The following is a 19556-nucleotide window of genomic DNA, read 5'->3' on the forward strand; positions in this document are numbered from 1 at the left end:
TTCACAGGAGACAGAAGCTCAGAGAGGGAAAGTGACTACCCCGAGATTACACAGCCTCTACAGCAGTGATTCCTCTGTGTGGGGGCTGGGCTGTCCGTGGGGATGGAGAACTACCAGGGAGGGGACCCCATGTCCTCCTCTTGGACCTCTGCAAGCCAGGAAGGGATCCGTCCTCTTGTCCCTTGGGCACCTGGCCTGCAGCCTCCCAGGATGCAGTTTCTGGGCCTCGGGCCAATGCGACAGTCTGGGAACGGAGCCTGCTTGAGTCACAGGTGGCTGAGTTGACGCCAAGCCACCATGGGAGCAGCTAGGATGGCACAGCGGGTGGGAAGGGCTGGGAGTGGGATCTTGCAAGGTTACATACCTAGCCTCCTGGAGCAGCCAGGCCCACCTGGAGCCCCTTGCTTGGGAAAGATGGCATCTTTGAGCCTCAACTTGCTAATCTGTGAAATGGGGATAATTAGCCTCCACCTGTAACGGTGGGGCTACAGCAAGCACCAGAGGGCTCATGTTAAGAACAGAGCTCAGGGACTTCCCTGGTGGTCCAGTGGCTAAGACTCCACACTACTGATGCAGGAAGCCCTGGTTCGATTCCTGGTCAGGGAACTAGATCCCACATGCTATAACTAAGACCCAGTGCAGCCAAATAAACACAAAATAAACATTTTAAAAAAAGAGCCCAGCATATAGTGAGCATTCAGTAATCTTGCTACTAATCATGTCTTAGCATGATGGTTGGGGGGGTTGGGTGCCCCCTCCTCTGCCCCTACGCCCCCCCACATTGTAGTACCATCTACCTCCCACCCCAGACTCCACAGCATAAGATCCCTAAACGGGGCCGACCCCGGGCAGGCCCAGTACCGGGGGATCAGGAAACTACATATATCACAGTATGTAAAAGCAAGAGTCATTCTTTCCACTAACATCCACTGAGCAGGCTGCTGCATAAACACAAGTAATTACACACTGGCCAAGGAGGATGCAGGGAAAGGCAGAGGGAACAGTAAGGGGAAAGGCCCTGAGCCGGCAGGGCCCTCTTGGTGCGTTCAGAGAGGAGCAAGGGGACCTTCCGGGGAAGGAGTGAGGCACGAGCGAGGCGGCGGGAGGAAGGCACGGGCACCGAAAACCCGGAAACATACACCGCGTTTAGACATGAATCCAGGTTCAATAGGGAGCCATAGTCAATTCCAGAGGCCAGTGGTTAAGCAGCCTCTGCGACCTGCACGGGGAATGGACCTGAAGGGCTGGCAGGAGCGGAAGAGGCTGGGGCAGGGGTCCAGGTATCAGGTGCTGGAGACCCGGAGTGGGGGCAGCGAGGAGGGGCAGAGGCCAGACAAGCGCAGATGGGGAGCCCTGCGTTTCCCGCACCGCAGCCTCTGCAGGTCCACAAAGGCCCGGGTCCGCGGGCGGGTGTGCACGGGGCAGCACACGCTCCCAGAGCTTGGACGCCCTGCCCCCGCCCGCCGCCCTGGCGCGCGTCCCGGCACCTGCGCGCACGTGTCCTGGCTTCCTGCAGCCCCGCACACCTGCGGTTGGGACGCCGCGCACCCCGGCCGGCGGGCCGCGCGCACGGCGGAGCGCAGTCCCGCGCGCCGAGGAGGGCGGCGGCGGGCACGCGCCGGTGGGGGCGCGCACGGCGGACCCGGGAGGCGGCGGTGGCGGCGGCTCCTGTCGGCTCCGGGCTGCCCCCGCGCCGCAGCCCGCGCCGTGTCCACGGCGGAGCCGCCCAGGTGAGTGTCCGCGCTGGGCCCGGTGACCCCGCACCACCTGCGCGCCGTAGCCCCCACGCGCGCCCCCCATCCTCGCCTGGGGGGCCACTCTCCCTGAGCGTCCCTCCCGGGTGCGTGGCTCCTCGTCAGGCCCCCAGCGCTCCCCCTGGAAACTTTGGGGGGCCACTCGCCATGCTGAGGTCCCCCTGTCCCTTCCCAGGGCGCCGAGGAGCAAAGAGCCCGGTGGTCGTCTCTCTGGAGGCAGTGGGGACGCCTGGAGGAATGCGCTCCCCTCCAAAGGGGGTTAGGATAGGGCACTGGCTGGGTCTGGGAATCGAGGACGGTTGGGTCCGGAGCCTTTCCGCCCTCCCTTCCGGTGAGGTCTGGTCCAGCCTGGGGGGCTGCGCCAGGAAGGTGCAGGAGGCGTTAACACTAGGACCTGCTGCATCGCTGGGCTGGGGACAGTCCAGCCAGGTGGGAGGACTGGGGAGCGCAGGGCCAGGTCCCCTGCCCCGCGGGCCTGTGTCCAGTCAGCAGCAAGGGTGGGGTGGGGGCTTCTCTCTGTGCCCTGAAGCTTGGCATAGGTGCCTCCCAGGGCCTGGCCCGGGAGGCCACTGAGCCCCATTCAACAAGTTGGGGAGGGCAGCACCTTGTGCCCTGATCCCAGTGCAGGAAAAGACCTGGTCCTTATTTTCCAGACCACGTGCCCCAGCACTAACAGTACAGGCACCCCAGCCCCCCAGTTCTGAGGAATCAGGACTTCTGGGGTTTGTGCCCAGGAGCCTGCCTTGTTAACAAGCAGTCCCCGGTGAATCCACGTTTGTACAGAGATGGTTGAGAACCTCTTGCTTCTGGCGGGGGCGTGGGGAGGGGGTGTTTGTGGCAGCATGGCAGCAGACAGAGGGACCATCTGGGGTTTGATCGGGGCTGGGGGGGGGGTGGGACTTTCAGGGAGAGTAGGGCTCTAAAACCTGGAGCAACACAGGAGGGCTCCCTCGAGGAGGTGTGGACGCTGGGAAGGCTGTGGTGTATGAGTACCCAGAGGCAGAGGACATCGGGTTTCTGTGGGTGAGGTTGATGGAAGCCAGGTGCAGGCAGGTGGGAGAGGTCTGGAGCCATTGGGCTGTGAGTGTCCTGCCTTGCTCCATTCCTCCTCTGTGCCAGAGTGGCAGCCATCTGAGACAGGATCTGAGTTGGGAGACCCCATAGGCTTCCCCCACAGGTGTTGAAACTTCTCCTCCTTCTACCTGGATGGCATGGAGTGGTGGGAAGGGGCTGCCCACCATGGGATGAGGGCTCGAAAGGGCTAAAGCCAGACTTCCTCAGCCTGCCTCTCTGTTCCCCAGCCTCGCTGGTGACTTCTGACAAAAGACAGCCCTTCTGTGAGCTCCAGTTTTGAGATGGACATCAATGCAGGGTGTAAGAAATGCAGGTGCATTGCGCCCCCAGCATGGGGCTGCCATGAGCTAGATATTGTGTGATGGCAGGGCAGCCATGATCATCCCCACTGTTAACATAGCAGCTCGGCCTCAGTGTGTTCATCTGTAGAATGGGGGTGGCTGCTCCCAGCCACCCCCACAGGCCGCCCAGGATCCGAAGGTACCTTGCTGAGTGGGAACATAAAGCAGATCTCAGGCATCAGCTTGATTTCTCTTCCCACAAGGCTGTCATTCTCGAGTGCCCCTGAGTCATCACCTACTCACCAGGTAGAGAGCCTCTCAGAGAACTCTCCAAGCAAAGCTCATTCCTGGTGGGCCCAGGGCGAGCTGCCCACCACCACATGTCAATCCTGGGCCTTTGAAGAGGACCTTCCAATAGGGTTCTGGGACTCAGCGAAAGGGAGCTGGCATTGGACCAGGGTTCAAATGTTGACTCTCAAGCTGAGTGCTGCCAGGTGAACTGGGGACCACTCTGACCCTCAGTCTCGTTTTCTCCAAGTGGGCTTCACTGTTCCCGCCTGCGGGGCTGGGCTGGGCTGGGCTAGTGGCTGAGTGGCTGTAGTAGATGGTACACATTTAAAATGTGGTTCTAGAGGCCTCACCTGCCGAAGGCAGCCAAGGAAAGTGGGTCGGGAGGCCCCCCAGTCCCCTGAAGGGTTAAAAGGGACTAATGGCTGACAGAGACTAATTAGGGCTTAATGAATTGTCGTGGATGAAAGTCCCAGAAGGGCCAGATCTAGGACGAAGGATACACCAGTCCTGAAGGGGTCGGCAGTATGTCCCCAAAAACGGGCCTCAGAGGGCTGCGTGCTGCTTGGGGCCCCACCGGGCCCCACCTCCCAAGTCCATCTGGAAGCCTGAACAGGGAACACTTTGAGGGCCCACCAAACAACACTGCCCTGAGTCCCTCTGGCCCCAGCTGTGGTGGAGTAGGGGGAGGGGACAGAGGGACCAGCTGCCAGCTGCATCTATTCACCCCCCTCCCTGTCCTCCTATGGGTTTAGCTGCTTCCTTCAGGGGGCTTGGCTCAGTCTCACCCAAAGCAGTGTTCAGCATCCCCCAGCCTGGGAGGGAACGGGACGACTTGTCCCATGTGTCTGTGGGGGCAAAGCTCTCTCCATGGGGTGGGGCAGGGAGGAGTTGGGCTGCCTCTGATCCTGGGAAGGGGCCCCAGCAACCCCAGCCACCACCCCACCGCCTGTGTTAAGAACTTCATGGTAAATTTGAGGTAAGGCCTGCTAGGGGCTCTGGAGAAGAGGTTCTCTCTCTGTCTGTTGCCCTGGACAGACAGATTTTGGGTTCCTCCCCCAGATAGCTTCCTGCACTGCCGCTGATACTGATGGCAGATACTGCGGGGAGCAGGGCCCCCTCCCCCTTCCAGCCCCCAGAGCGGGCGCACAGCTCCACAGAGGCCTCCGCCCACCTCCTCTTCAAATCTGCAAAGACCCTGCGCAGGGCTCCCAGAGGTGCTGCCACAGATTGCCACAAACCTAGTGCTCAAACCACACACATTGATTCTCTCACAATCCTGCAGATCAGGAGTCCAGCTCGGGCCTCACAGGGCTAAACCCAGGCGTGGGCAGGGCTGGTCCTTCCGGAGGCTCCTGGGAAGCACTGGAGCTTTTCTAGCTTCTAGAGGCGCCTCATCCCTGGCTCATGGCCCCTCCCTCCGTGCTCACAGTCAGCAGCCCAGCATCTCCCATCTCTCTGTGCCTCTGACCCTCCCGCCTTCCTCTTATAAGGACACTGTGATGTCACTTGGCCCCCGGGAAATCCAGGATTGTCCCCACCTCAGGGTGAACCGATCAGCATCCTTAATTTCATCTCTCTTTGCCATGTAAAGTAACATTTGCAGGTTCCAGGGGTCAGGCTGTGGGCATCTTTGGAGGGGCTGTTCTTTGGCCGACCACAGGCCCCCTCCCCATTATTCTCTGTTGCACCATCCACACATGGCCTCCGGTACTCTTTCTTCTCTTTATCACCTGTGGATGACTGGCAGGGATTCCACCTGTATTTTTCAAAGCTGTTTCCCTTAAGAACTAGAACAGTGCGTGGTACACAGAAGGTGCCCATTAAATGCATGTGGAATGAATGGCTGAGAGCAGAACAAGGCCTAGGACTCAGGGCACCTGACCCCAGCTGGCACCCAGTGGAGTCTTTTCCGAAGGCCCCAGGTTATAAAGTACCTTCTCTCTCTGAGTTCTCACCTGCTACTCAGTCAGCGCCCGGAGGGCAGTGTTGGTCACCTGAGTCCCTTTTGCAGAACAGGAAGCTGGTTCAGTGCTTCACAAGTTTCTTCCAAGGTAGTCAGGGGCAGGCTCCCGTGGGGACTCTGGAGATCTCATCCTGTTGCTGGAACCTCTCTGCTTCCCTCACTGGTCCACGGAGCACCCAGCTCTGTGCATGCTGGTGGTGGGGGGTAGAGAAGGGACTGACGTGGTCCCCCCCTCAGGACAGCGCTGTCCAGGAGGCTGACTGTCCGGGTTCATGTGATGTAGGGTGACAGGCCCAGAACACACAAACCCAGATGGATCTTCAGATGCCAACTCAGCTCTATCATGTTCCTTCTCAAACCTCCCCATCGCTCTCAAAATCAAGTCCCTACACCTCACTGTGGGTTCAGCACCCTGCATGGTTCCACCCTTACCAACCCCAACTCCCAGCCCCAAACTCAGATGTGCCCTCAGCCTCCAGTCATCCCCGCTTCTGTCCTCCCATCACCAGCCCTTCCCCCCCACCTCAGGACCTTCCCCTGGCGGGCCCCTCCACCCAAAACACCATCTCCCAGCCTTCCTCCAGGCTCACTCCTGCCCACCCACCTCCATTCAAGACTCAACTCAGACACACCTTTCCAGCCATGCTGGACAAAGCATCAGACCATAGCAGACCCCTGCTTCTCCCAAACGATGAACTTCACGGCTGTGTTTGCATCTCTTGCTGCTTGCCTGCCTCACACGATGCTCAGTGAGAAAAGCAGACACAGAAGCACACACAGGGTGTGACTCCACTGATGGGAAACGTCCACAATAGCCAGCTCCACAGACACAGAGAGTGGGTTCCTGTTGGCAGGGGCTGGGAGGGCATGACTGCTGATGGGGACAGGGCTTCTTTTGGGGGATGGGATGTTCTGGAATTAGGTAGTGGTGATGACTACACACACTTGTGAACACACCAAAAAACCACTGAACACTTGAAATAGGAAAAAAAAGTGCCGAGAAAAGCTGGGGTGCCGCTGCGCCCCCAGCACCCATGCTTGGCCTGCTGGGGTTTAGAGGGACAGACAGAGGTTTGGACTGTGGCTGGTAGAGCCCTGCCCCCATGGGACCTGCCCCTTGCTGGGGAACGAGATGGGTCGGTTATCAGCCACCAACCCCCAGGCTCTGGATCCCAAGTCTGGAAAATGAGGGCTCTGCATAGGGGCCTGAGTATTCAGGGGATCTGGTCTAACCATACTCAGCATGAGCAGTGTTCGATCTTGTGGTGAGGAGTTTTTCTGACATTGGCAGCCACACTGGGGCAGGGGACCCAGGAATGGCCAGGCTGGACCCAGGGCCTCCTCCACCCCTGGCCACAGGTCATGTGCTCACTGACGCCGAAGCCTCCATAACATGGGAGAAGGGAGCCAGGCTCTTAGGCAGCCCTGGGGCGTCTTGGTTCTGGCCGACTGACATGGGGCAGCTCCTGGGTCTGCAGAGCTGGCAGAAGTCAGGGTTCCACGGAGGTGGGGGTCCCCTCGCCCTGACCCAGAGAGAGCCATGGGAGAAGAGGGTATGAAGCCTTGGGTTTGAATCTCACATGTACTTCTCTCCTCTTGGGTGAGTTACTTCCCCTCCCCAGGCCTCTGCTTCCTCACTGATAACACAAACAGATAATCAGCCTGTTTCTTCTTGGGGCATCAGCTGGATGCCTGCTCTGTGTCCAGTACCTTCTACAACATGGATCTTACCTGGGTGATGTCTAGAGACATCTGTGGTTGTCAATGACTACGGGGCTCCTGGTGTCAAGGGAGTGGGGGCCAGGGAGGCTGCTCCACACCCTACAGCACCCAGGACAGCACCCCCCCAACACATAGAGAATGACCTGGCCCCAAGGTCAGCAGGATCAAGAGACCCTCACACAACTCCAGTCCATTCTGCAGGCAGGAACACTGAAGCCTGAGAAGGCAGGGTGTCTGCTGAACGCTGGGGAGTGAGCTGGAGCCCATGCTGGCAGGGGGGGGCCTGGCGGTGGCAGAGCTGCAGAACAAGGTGGATCTGGGATATATTTGGAGGTGAAGCTGACTGCACCTGGTGACGGATGGGCCGGGGGTGTGAGCAAGGAGCTGCCAGGGGAGGCTGAAGTTGGGACGCTGCAGGGCCTCCGGGTGATGTCAGGGATGTGGCGTCAGTCCCTGGGGCTGGAGCTCAGAAGAGACACAGGACTGGGAGTCATCAGTGAACAGATGGTGTCTAGTTCTGAGCAGACGGGAGGCGAGGCCTCAGGTGGGAGGCGGGTCCCTGGGGGGAAATGGAGGGTCTGGAGGGCAGGTGGAGACCTTGACAGCCCTGTGGGGGGTCACCTCCCCCAAGGCCACGGCCTCACGGAGGAGGGAAGGGGCAGAGAAAGTGTGGGCTCAACAGCAGCCTGTCCACACAGCCTCACTTTGCCATCTAGCGTGGCCCCCACTCCACAGCCTTTGCCCATCCTGTCCTCCCTGCCCAGCCTGCCCTTCCCACCACCATCCACAACTGGTGTTCTCACCGCCTTTCAGGAAGTGGGCCTGATGCCCTGAAAACTTAGCAGTGGAAGCGAGACTAGAATTAGACTCCCAGCCTAACTGGGGGGCTTCCCTGGTGGCTCAGCGGTAAAGAATCCACCTGCCAATGCAGGAGATTCAGGTTTGATCCCTGGGTCAGGAAGATCCCCTGGAGAAGGGACTAGGAACCCACTCCAGTATTCTTGCCTGGGATAATCCCATGGACAGAGGAGCCTGGCGGGCTGCAGACGCGAGGTCGCAAAGAGTCAGACGTGACTGAGCGTGAGCACCCTAATCAGGGCCTGGGAACCTGGCCTTCTAACCCCATTGCAAGGCCCAGGCCTCCAGGCGAGGAAACAGGCCCAGAGAGGGTGACTCACTTGCTCAGGGTACCCGGCCCTTGATTATCCAAGAGCGGCAGGGTTGCAGGGCATTTGGGCATCTCAGCTCAGTTCTGTCACCCTCAGCCCTCCCTCGAGCTCTCCCACTTCCCAGCCACAACATCCAGGAATGTGAGTGAACGCAGCTACTGGAGGCTGTCAAGGTCCCAGAATCCCTTCCCACCATGGAGGGGCCAGAACCCTAGTCCCGGAGGCATTGGAAGTGCCAGCCCAGTTGCGAGTCCGCCCACCCCCTGCAGAGAAGATGACAGGCCCACCCTGCGTTGGGAGAGGCTGGAGTTCACAAACTAGGTCACAGCTGGAGTGGCCCCTGCTGGGCACCAAAGGACCAGCTGTCCTCTCATCCTGGGAGCAATTACAGCACGAGAGCTCTGAGGACACCGAGGTTTCGCTGCCTTTGGCAGGCGAGGTTCACAGAGGGCACGTTTTTCACTGGAGGTTACACAGCTCATCAGAACCAAGGTCTCCGCAGGCCTTTCCAAGAAACTGTATCACACTGGCTGTGCCCTAGCTGTCCTGACCTCTCGAATTGAGTACTTCCTTCCTGACATTGTTCCTAGCTGCCTCTGCGACAACGATTTTTTTTTATTCTTTCCAACTTAAAAAATTTGAGGGGGAGACTTCCCTGGTGGTCCAGTGGTTAGGACTCTGTGCTCCCAATGCAGGGACCCTGGGTTTGATCCCTGGGCAGGCAACTAAATCCCACATGCTGCAAAAGTAAGACCTGGCACAACCAAATAAATAAAAACTTTAAAAAATTTTTTAAAATATTTTTTAAATTCAGTTCAGTTGCTCAGTCTTGTCCGACTCTTTGCGACCCCATGAATCGCAGCACTCCAGGCCTCCCTGTCAGTCCACCTTCCTGTCTCCACAGCGCCTGCTCCCAGCCTCCTGCGCTGACCGGCCCGGTCCTGCTGCCCCCCATCTGCTAGGCCCCTTCTCTTCCTCCCTAACTCTTTGCACAACCATCTTTCCTCAGTAAATTGATGATGATGATGATTACAATACCCTCGACACCCCGCTGTCATCTTCCTGATTTATTCCTCTTCATTCATGGCCGCCGGAGGTGGAAGAGCATGTATTTACCTCTTTTATTATCTGTCGGCTCCCAGAAAGCTGACCTGTTTGTCTCAGGCACTCTGGGTCCCCAGCACTTGGAAGATGCCTGGCATGGTAGATGTTTGTTGACTGACAGGTGGACGGAATCGATGAATGAGAGGAGACGAGCATTGCAGGGCCAGTGAAAACAGCGCTGTGTTTTGAATCCTAGCTGGATGAACTGCCAAGACTCTCTCTTGCCTGTTTAAAAAAGAGAGAGAGAGTTACAGGATTGAGCACCACCAGCCTCTCCCTGAGACTATCCCCTGCCACCTCTGACGCGCTATGTGAACCTGTGCTAAGACATGTCTAACTCTCTGCAACCCCATGGGCTACAGCCTGCCTGGTTCCTCTGTCCATGGGGTTTCCCAGGCAAGAATACTGAAGTGGGTTGCCATTTCCTTCTCCAGATCTTTTCATCCCAGGAGTCCAACCCACCTCTCTTGTATCTCCTGCATTGGCGGATTTTTTACCACTGCTGCCACCTGGGAAGCCCTATGTGTACCTGAGCTGGTGACTTAAGTTGCTTTGTGCCTCAGTGTTCCCATCTGTAAAATGAGGGTGACAGTGGGGCTTCCCTCTCCCAACGAGGATGTTGTGGGACTTAAATGGACCCATTCAGATAGCCCAGAGCAGTGGCTGCTGCAGTGTTTGCCATGTGGATGAAGACAATGACCAGCTTTGAACAGGGGTTTAAGTGGCATATAAGAGAGACTGGGAGGGTACTGGAGTACTAAAAGTCACCAAGGAAGTGACATTGAGGGCCAGATCCAAATAAAGTCAGGGAGAGAGCCTTGTAGGGATGATGGTCTGGGTATTGCCTAACATGTGCAAAGGCCCTGGGGCGGGACCACACCAGGTGTGTTGGAGGGGCAGTGAGGAGGCCTGTGCATCTGGAGCGGAGAGGGAGAGAGGGAGGAGGGGAGGGCGGGGAGGGGACTGGGGTGTGAATTCTCTCCTGCAGAAAGAAAAGAGCAGGCCGCTCTGCCCCCACCCCTACGAGGAGTCTGTTTGGGGCACTGAACGACACCAGTCATTTCCTTCTGGGGGCAGAGCTGGCGGGGCCTGGCTGCTCCGAAGCAGACCACTGAGGAGTTGTCCCCTATCCCTGGGTGACAGACAGTGACCCCTTGACCACAAGGAGCAGCCTGACCTAGGAGTGACTGCAGAGCCAGTTTAAGGTAGAAAGAGATGGGTGAATAGGGGACCATTGTTTCTGACTGTCTTGTCCCCTTGTGGGACATGGCCCCTCTGCTTGCTGTCCAGGGCAACAACATGGAAGAGAATGACCTAGAAAGAGAGCCTGGGAAGGCAGCTTGCCTCAGGGAAGGATTGTGATCCCTGCGATACGCGGGTTGGGATTAAGGACAGTTGCAGTGGGAAAGCAGAACCAGATGCTTCCCACTCCCTCTGTCCGCCTCCCCACTGGGTTCCCCAGCCAGGGTTAGAGAGCTAAGATCCATGGCCTCCTGGAGACCAGCGGTGCCTTGGTCTCCTCATGGTGTGACCACGCTCTCCGTGACTGCAGCTCCATCCCTGCTACTCACAGTGCTGTTCACACAGTGTGTGAATCCCCGGGCATTCTGGAGCACCTGCATGTGTTTATGTGCACACCCAAATCAGGAATTGAGTTTGGTGTTTGATTTTACTTCCTGATGAATAGGTTTGTGCTGTCTGTGATTGTTTGGTAACCTTGATTCCTCCAGCCTCTTTTGGAACTACAACTCAGCCATCTTTCCTTGTGGGTGCATTCAAATCTCCCAGCATTCCACAATAACCATGCATTATGGCTTCTTTGATCCCCTATTGATGGGCGCCTAGGTTAGTTCCATTTTTCCTCCATATAATTAAATCTCGGCTTTCTTTCTCTACTAAGTACACACGAATCTCCTCAATTCCACAGCAGGCACAGACCCTAGCTTATTTAACCAATATCCTATTGATGAACCGGCTTCCCAGGTGGTGCTAGTGGGAAAGAATCCACTTACCAATGCAGGAGATGTGAGACGAGGATTCAATCCCTGGATCAGGAAGATCCCCTTGAGTACAAAATGGCACCCCACTGCAATATTCTTGCCTAGAAAATTCCATGGGCAGAGGAGCCTGGATGGCTACAGTCCATGGGGTCGCAAAGAGCTGGACACGAATAAGCACCCATTGATGGACACTGAGATTAGTTCTGGGGGTTTTATCCCCCCGTATACATGCACCTCCACTGTCTTTCTTCATTGGTACATAAAAGCCTCCCTGTGTTCCACACCAGGCATGGACCACAATTCATTTCCTGGATCCCCTGTAGATGGGTATCTAGGTTAGTTCCAGTTTTTTGGTTTTCCAAACGACGCTGCAGCAAACCTCCTTGTTGATGCCACTCTGCTCTCGTGTGTGAGTTTTTTTTTATGGATATGTGGCTACTCATGAAGGTCTTGTATTAGTATCCAGTAGCTGCCATAATGAAAGGCCACAAACAGGGTGGCCTTAAACAACAGAAAGTTACTCTCTCTGTTCTAGAGACCAGACATTCAAAGTCAAGGTGTCAGCAGGGCTGTGCTCCCTGCAGAGACTCGAGGGGTGGATCCTCCTTTGTTTCTTGCAGCTTCTGGTGCTTACTGGCAACCCTGGTGTCTCTTGGCTTATAAATGTATCTCTCCAACCTCTGCCTCCGTCATCACATGGCCATCATTCCTGCATGTCTGCATCCAGATTTCCCCCTTTCATAAGGACACCCGTCATTGGATCAGGCCCCACCCTACTCTGGCATGACCTCATCTTAGTTTGATGACACCTGCAAAATACAAACTCTCCCCCTAGTGACGTATGATTCGCCTCTAGCATTAAGCCAACAGTTACTCCAGGCTCTGTTGTCTGTTCGTTTTCACCTAAAATTCTCAAAAGGGTCCAGGCAGGCAGGAGCTGACCTCATGGGTGAGGATCTAGAGCCTGGGTCTTGCTGGGTCAGGCCTGTGGGAACAGTGAGGAAAGAGGCAGTAGGGATGTGCCGGGAGGGGGGGCATTCAGGGGAAGCCTGGGGGCTTCAGCTGCTCAGATGCTGAAAATAGCTGCCCAGCCAACAGAGCAGCTCCCTCCAGCTGCCATCTGGCTGCTCCTTCCCCACCCCCACCCACCTTGGCCCTGGGATCTGGGCTGCAGCCCAGCAGAGCATGGGGGAGATGGGGGATGGAGGGCCAGCTGGCTGCCTGGAGAAATGGAGCAACTCGGAAGGCACAGGTGCAGAGGCCCAGGCGTTTGGCATCTGTTCCTCTGGTCCTTCCCGGTCACATCATCGGCCTCTGTGGCCCCTCCAGTGCATCTCCTGGTTACCCACCCCAATTCACTCCACTTGCTCCTGCTGCCTCAGGGCCTTTGCACTAGCCATTCCTCCGGCCTGGAACCAGCTTTCCCTAACACGCACGGCCCTTTCCTTGTCCTCCTATGGATTTGCACGAGCTTCCGGTGGCCAAAACAAAGTACTGCAAACTGAGTGACTTAAAACAACAGAAGTCTATGCGCTCTGGCTTCTGGAGGCCACGAGTCTGAAATTCAGGTGTTGTAGGGCCATCTCCCTCCAAAGGCTCCAAGGGAGGGTCCTTCATGCCTCTCCCAGCTTCTGGGGACCCCAGCCACCCCCAACTTATATAGACACATCCCTCCAGCCTCTGCCTCTGTCTTCACATGGCCTTATTCCCTCTGTGTGCGTCTCTGTGTGCATCCAAACTGCCGTTTTGTTACAAGGACATCAGTCATTTGATTCAGGGCCAACTGAATCCAGTATAAATTCGTCTCAATTCATCCTATCTGCAAAGAACCTATTTTCAAAGGAGGCCCCTTACAATGAATCGGGGGACTTCAGTGTGTACTGTGTGTGTGTCTGTCTGTGTCTGTGTGTGTGTTCAGTCATGACCAATTCTTTGCAACCTCATAGACTGTAGCCTGCCAGGCTCCTGTCTCCGTGGGATTCTCCAGGCATGAATACTGGAGTGAGTAGCCATTTCCTGTCCAGGGGATCTTCTTGACCCAGGGATTGAACCCACATCTCTTATGTCTCCTGCATTGGCACGCAGACTGTCTACCACCAGTGCCATCTGGGAAGGTTCTTTTAGGGAGAACACAAATGAACCCTGTACAGGGTCTCAGCACAAATGTCACCTGTCCTGATCTGAAGTTACCCCTCTGTCCACCCTAATCATCCATCCAGGCTGCTCCCCTCACAGCCCTTGGGTAGATGCCCAGGAGTGGGATTCCGGGTCCCACAGTAGACAATTGCTTCCTGAGCGCACTGCTAGGATGGGATGGGACAAGCCTGGAGTGCGGGTACTAATGCTGACCCTGCCCACAGGTGCCCACGAGGATGGTGGTGTGGCCCTAGGCCCAGGCTCCGCACCATGACCTGCTGGCTGTGGGTGCTAAGCCTGCAGCTCCTGCTCCTGCCCGCGGCCCTGCCCCCCGCAGGGGGCTGCCCGGCCCGCTGCGAGTGTACGGCGCAGACGCGAGCGGTAGCCTGTCCCCGGCGCCGGTTGACCGCGGTGCCCGACGGCATCCCGGCCGAGACACGCTTGCTGGAGCTCAGCCGCAACCGCATCCGCTGCCTGAACCCGGGCGACCTGGCCGCCCTGCCGCTGCTGGAAGAGCTGGACCTGAGCGAGAACGTGATCGCGCACGTGGAGCCGGGTGCCTTCGCCAACCTGCCGCGCCTGCGAGTGCTGCGCCTCCGCGGTAACCTGCTCAAGCTCATCCCGCCCGGCGTCTTCACACGCCTGGACAACCTCACGCTGCTGGACCTGAGCGAGAACAAGCTGGTCATCCTCCTGGACTACACTTTCCAGGATCTGCGCAGCCTCCGCCGGCTGGAGGTGGGCGACAACGACCTGGTGTTCATCTCGCGCCGAGCCTTTGCCGGGCTGCTGGCTCTGGAGGAGCTCACCCTGGAGCGCTGCAACCTGACAGCGCTGTCGGGGGAGTCGCTGGGCCACCTGCGGGGCTTGGGCGCCCTGCGGCTGCGCCACCTGGCCATCGCCGCCCTAGAGGACCAGAACTTCCAGCGGCTCCCTGGCCTGCTGCACTTGGAGATCGACAACTGGCCGCTGCTGGAGGAGGTGGCCGCCGGCAGCCTGCGGGGGCTCAACTTGACCTCGCTGTCCGTCACACACACCAACATCACCGCCGTGCCCGCCGCCGCCCTGCGCCACCAGGCTCACCTCACCTGCCTCAACCTGTCGCACAACCCCATCAGCACGGTGCCACGCGGGTCCTTCCGCGACCTGGTGCGCCTGCGAGAGCTGCACCTGGCTGGGGCCCTATTGGCCGTGGTGGAGCCGCAGGCCTTCCTGGGGCTGCGGCAGATTCGCCTGCTCAACCTCTCCAACAACCTGCTGTCCACGCTGGAGGAGAGCACCTTCCACTCAATCAACACGCTGGAGACGCTGCGCGTGGACGGGAACCCGCTGGCCTGCGACTGCCGCCTGCTGTGGGTCGTGCAACGCCGCAAAACCCTCAACTTCGACGGCCGCCCGCCGGCCTGTGCCACCCCGGCCGAGGTCCGCGGCGACGCGCTGCGCAGCCTGCCAGACTCGGCGCTCTTCGAGTACTTCGTGTGCCGCAAGCCCAAGATCCGCGAGCGGCGGCTGCAGCGCATCACAGCGGCCGCGGGCGCCGACGTGCGCTTCCAGTGCCGCGCCGAGGGCGAGCCGGCGCCCACCGTAGCCTGGGTGACCCCGCGCCACCGCACGGTGACCGCCGCCAGCGCCGGCCGGGCGCGCGTGCTGCCGGGCGGCACGCTGCACATCCGGGACGCACGGCCGGGGGACAGCGGCACCTACACGTGCGTGGCCAGCAACGCGGGCGGCAACGACACCTACTTCGCCACCCTGAGCGTGCAGCCCGAGCCGGCCGTCAACCGGACCCCGGGCGAGGGCCGCAACGACACGCAGGTGGCCGCGCGCTTCCCGCTCGACCTCACCACTATCCTGGTGTCCACCGCCATGGGCTGCATCACCTTCCTGGGCGTCGTCCTCTTCTGCTTCCTGCTGCTCTTTGTGTGGAGCCGCGGCCGCGGGCAGCACAAGAACAACTTCTCGGTGGAGTACTCCTTCCGCAAGGTGGACGGGCCCGCCGCCGCGGCGGGCCAGGGGGGCGCCCGCAAGTTCAACATGAAGATGATATGAGAGGCCCCGGGGCCCACCGCCCGCGGGCCTCGCCGCGGCGCCTGCGCCGGAAGCCGCGCCTCCGTCTCCGTCCGAGCCCACGCCGGCCGGCGGCTGGCCCATCTGACGACCACCTATGCATCTCCCATAGGGGGCGGCCGCGAGCCGGCTCCTGGCAGAACTTCCCCCTTTTTTTGTAGGGACCCAACCACAGGACTGTTTTTTCATCAGGATGCGTCTTTTGCAGAGTTTCTCAAGCGTTTTTTTCTAAGGGTTTCACCCTGTCTTCCTGCCCCTGGAGTGGTTGCTCAGCTGGGAGAGGGTGGGATGGGAGCTCAGAGATCCAGGGTCCTCAACACAAAACAACTCACACGTGGTGGAGATGGTCTACACCTGGGATCCCAGGGAAGGCAGTCTGCCTCCGGGTCAGAGCATGAGAAAGCCCACTCTGTTCACACCTGGATACCCACCTCCAACAACACCAGAGCACATACTTACACCCAGGACATACAACAATGATGCACAGATCCAGAGGGGAACACACACACACCCACACACAGCCCTCATACCCAGCTGACACTAAGCAGGTGCCCCGAGATCACCACCGGCGCTTTGGGCTCTTGGTAGAGACCAGTCCCTACCTCGGCCAGGCAGCTCACACCTGAGACCCATTTCTGCTCACACACACCCAGGCGTTCACTGACCCCCAGCTCCCTCTCAGCTGGCCACTTGATGCAGACCTCAGGTGCTGAGCTAAGGTCTTGCTGATCAGGCTCACCCTGAAGGGGTCCAGCACACCAGATGGCCCCTGACCTGATGGCCCAAGTACCTGTACCCAGACTCTCTCCCACCAGAACCTGTCAGGCCAGCAAGACGCGCTGCCAGCTAGGAGAAGCCATTCCTCCAGTTCCTCCCACCATCCTTCAGCTGCTGCTTGCTTCCTGTGCCCTCACCACCTCGGAGGGACAGCTGTCCTGGCCCCTGGTCCAGGAGCATTGCTTCCAGGGTGTCCCTTTCCAGCAGGCCAGATGGTGAGACCTTCGGTCTTGAGTCTGCACCACCCCTACCCTGTTGACCACTGCTCACCTTGGGAAGAAGACGTGTCTGGATGGTTCTGAGGGTCCTTGTCACGTGCACCGTAGGGGCAGTGACAGGGAGCAAGGATGGGACAGAGGTTCAAGCCACAAGGAAGTCCAAACCTGGGACATTAGATGACAGAGGCACATTTGTCTCTGCAACACGGGGGCAGATCTAGGGCCAAAGAGTGGAGAGTCACAGGAAGACTGTCACTCAGGTGAAAGAAGGTCAGTGCCCCAAGGTCATTACCTGTTGCTCTACAGGTAGTGAGTTCCCTGTCACTGGAGATGTGCAGCAGGAGCTGAGGTTTTGCATAAGCATTCAGATACCAAACAGGAGCCATACATGACCCTGCCTCCCTTAGCCTGGTCCTTGCCCCGACTCTTTCTACCTCGGCCAGACAAACAGTTGGGGGAAAGGGGCACAGGAAGTGTTGTGGGGCCAGACCTCAGCCAGAGAGGAGCTTGGCTACTGATCAGGAGGTTAGACAGTATTCTCACGGACTTTGTAAGAAGGCTCTGTTTTCACCCAGCTGTGTAATCTTGCTTGGCAACTGAAGGCCATTGATGTCCACGTCTATAAAATCAGTCTGATGGTCAAACCTATTGCTCCATACATAGAGGCCAGGCCCATGGACAAGTTTGATGATTGACTTGTTTTCTGGATTCCTCAAGTTCTTTCTGCTCACACATGTCTACCCTGGCAATTTTGAGCAAAGGATTCAGACAGAACTTGGGAATGGACACTGGCCGTTCTTCCTGGGCTAGAAACATTAGGAGGCCCTGGTCCTGCCCCCATATTGTGTTAGTGGGCCAATAGGACAGAGTGGCAGGCTACTGGCCATAGCCAGTCCAGGTGGGGACCCCACCCCAACACCGTTCATGGCAGGACGTGAGTGAGAGCCGAATGGGGTGTCCAGCAGCCCCATACAGAGTCGAACAGAATGGACTAGTTTTTTTTTTCCCCTTAGCATCCGCCTGACCTTGGTTGCCATGACAACCCTGAGGGTCCCTCAAAAAATGACATCCAAGTGCCTTTAGCATCATCATGACGAGAGGGAGTATGTTCTTCACAGTGTTAGGACAGTGTTAGGACTCATAGAACGTCAGTGTTATCGGGATCTCCCAGCCCCCCTCTGCCTGCCCCCATCCCAACATGAACCAACACCCCTTGTCCCCTCCCACCCCTACCCTGCTGTATTTGGTTGGAATCCAATAAAGATGAAACCAATTTAATAGCAAACATTGGAGCTTTCTTTTTATGGGAAGAGCAAGGAGAGGAAGTAGGGGTTTCTGGGGTCACCTGGGGAGCTGCCTGGCTTCAGCACCAAAGCTGACCCTGAGTAACAGGGTGTTTGTGGAGAATGAACCCTGTGATGAGGTTGGAGGTCACACTTCAGGAGTGCTCCTGCAGTTCCCAGCACTGCCTGTGTTCACTCCCCTGGGTACTGGTACTGCTGGGTACTGCTCTGACTCCATTTTGGTGGTGGTTGGTTTAGTAGCTAAGTCATGGCTGACTCTTGCAACCCCATAGACTCTAGCCTGCCAGGCTCCTCTGTCCATGGGATTCTCCAGGCAAGAATACTGGCTGCTGCTGCTAAGTCGCTTCAGTTGTGTCCAACTCTGTGCGACCCCATAGATGGCAGCCCACGAGGCTCCCCCGTCCCTGGGATTCTCCAGGCAAGAATACGGGAGTGGGTTGCCATTTCCTTCTCCAGTGCATGAAAGTGAAAAGTGAAAGTGAAGTTGCTCAGTCGTTTCTGACTCTTAGCAACCCCATGGACTGCAGCCTACCAGGCTCCCCCATCCATGGGATTTTCCAGGCAAGAGTACTGGAGTGGGTTGCCATTGCCTTCTCCAAGGAATCTTCCTGACCTAGAAATCAAACCTGGGTCACCCGCCTTGCAGGCAGATTCTTTACTGACTGAGTTATAAGGGAAGATTATAACCCCATTTTACAGATGGGCAAAGGGAGGGTCAAGCCTACCCAGAGTCCCCAGCCAGGGATAAGTAGGGTGCTGAGAGGGGCCAGTGAGACCAAGCTGTCCAGGGAAACTCCTGCCCTGAGCTGGATCCAGGGGAAGAGCCAAGCGGCTGGGAGGAAAGGAGAAAGGAGGTGCAGACTTATGCCCTCCCCGCTGTGACTCTGGAGCTGGCGGCTTCCTGCCCTGGGGCTGGAGAGTCTCTCCCACCTGCTCTGTGTTGTGCTGTTGGATGAGGACAGCACAACACAGAGCTTGATGTCAGGGCTCAAACCCTGCTGGGCCCTGGAGGCCTCTGCCATTAATATTTCTGGAAGGAGGTGGCCTGAGGGCACCCAGTAGAAACCATGGCCAAAGGCAGCCTCTCACACCCCAGGGTCACTCTCTGGGCCTCAGTTTCTTTCTTTTTTGAAATATTTACTTATTGGGCTGCACCAGGTCTTGGTGGCAGCACGCGGGATCTTCCATCTTCATTGCAGCAAGCGAGACCTTTAGTTGCAGCATATGGGATCTAGTTCCCTGACCAGGGATTGAACCTGGGTCCCCTGCATTGGGAGCACAGAGTCTTAGCCACTGGACCAACAGAACAGTCCCAGGACCTCACTTGCTTCATTTGAACATGGGATGAAACTGCCTTCCTACCCTGCAGGAGACAGAAATAGAAAAGGGGATGTGGGGGGCACTCTGGGGCAACCCCACCAAGCCCGATTTCCAAGAAGTCAGGTGGGAGTGGGCAGACTGGGCCGTAGGACCCTCCCTTGGGGCCTCATCTCCCCTATCATGCTGTAGTAAAGGCAGGTGAAAGATTGCCTCCTCCTGTGCCTCAGTTTCCTCATCCACAGGGGCCACCTGAGTCCCTGGTTCAAACCAGGTACAAGATCCAGGATTTCCTGAATCCTGTCTTATCTTTGGGATGCAGCTGAGGGGTACTCCTTCCTCAGGTGTCCAAGGACAGCAGAAGGGGTCCCATCCAGTT

The 19556-nt window shown here is 57.7% G+C and overlaps 1 protein-coding gene and 1 long non-coding RNA gene across 2 annotated transcripts; one reads left to right on the top strand and one right to left on the bottom strand.

The window, feature by feature from the left end:
- Positions 1-1623: 1623 nt before the first annotated feature.
- On the top strand, positions 1624-17841 carry LINGO3 (leucine rich repeat and Ig domain containing 3). Its single transcript, XM_042250220.2, has 2 exons — positions 1624-1730; positions 13719-17841. Exon 2 carries the CDS (start codon positions 13765-13767, stop codon positions 15541-15543), a length of 1779 nt encoding a protein of 592 aa, XP_042106154.1. The 5' UTR covers positions 1624-1730; positions 13719-13764; the 3' UTR covers positions 15544-17841.
- LOC121819623 (uncharacterized) lies at positions 4963-15612 on the bottom strand. The gene is made up of 3 exons (XR_006059900.2): positions 15375-15612; positions 5996-9583; positions 4963-5554 (listed from the first exon to the last, which is right to left on the bottom strand). It is a non-coding gene; the product is annotated as an uncharacterized LOC121819623 (long non-coding RNA).
- Positions 17842-19556: the final 1715 nt, after the last annotated feature.

This window comes from Ovis aries, chromosome 5 (assembly GCF_016772045.2).
Source record: "Ovis aries strain OAR_USU_Benz2616 breed Rambouillet chromosome 5, ARS-UI_Ramb_v3.0, whole genome shotgun sequence".
NCBI classification, from domain to species: Eukaryota; Metazoa; Chordata; class Mammalia; order Artiodactyla; family Bovidae; genus Ovis; species Ovis aries.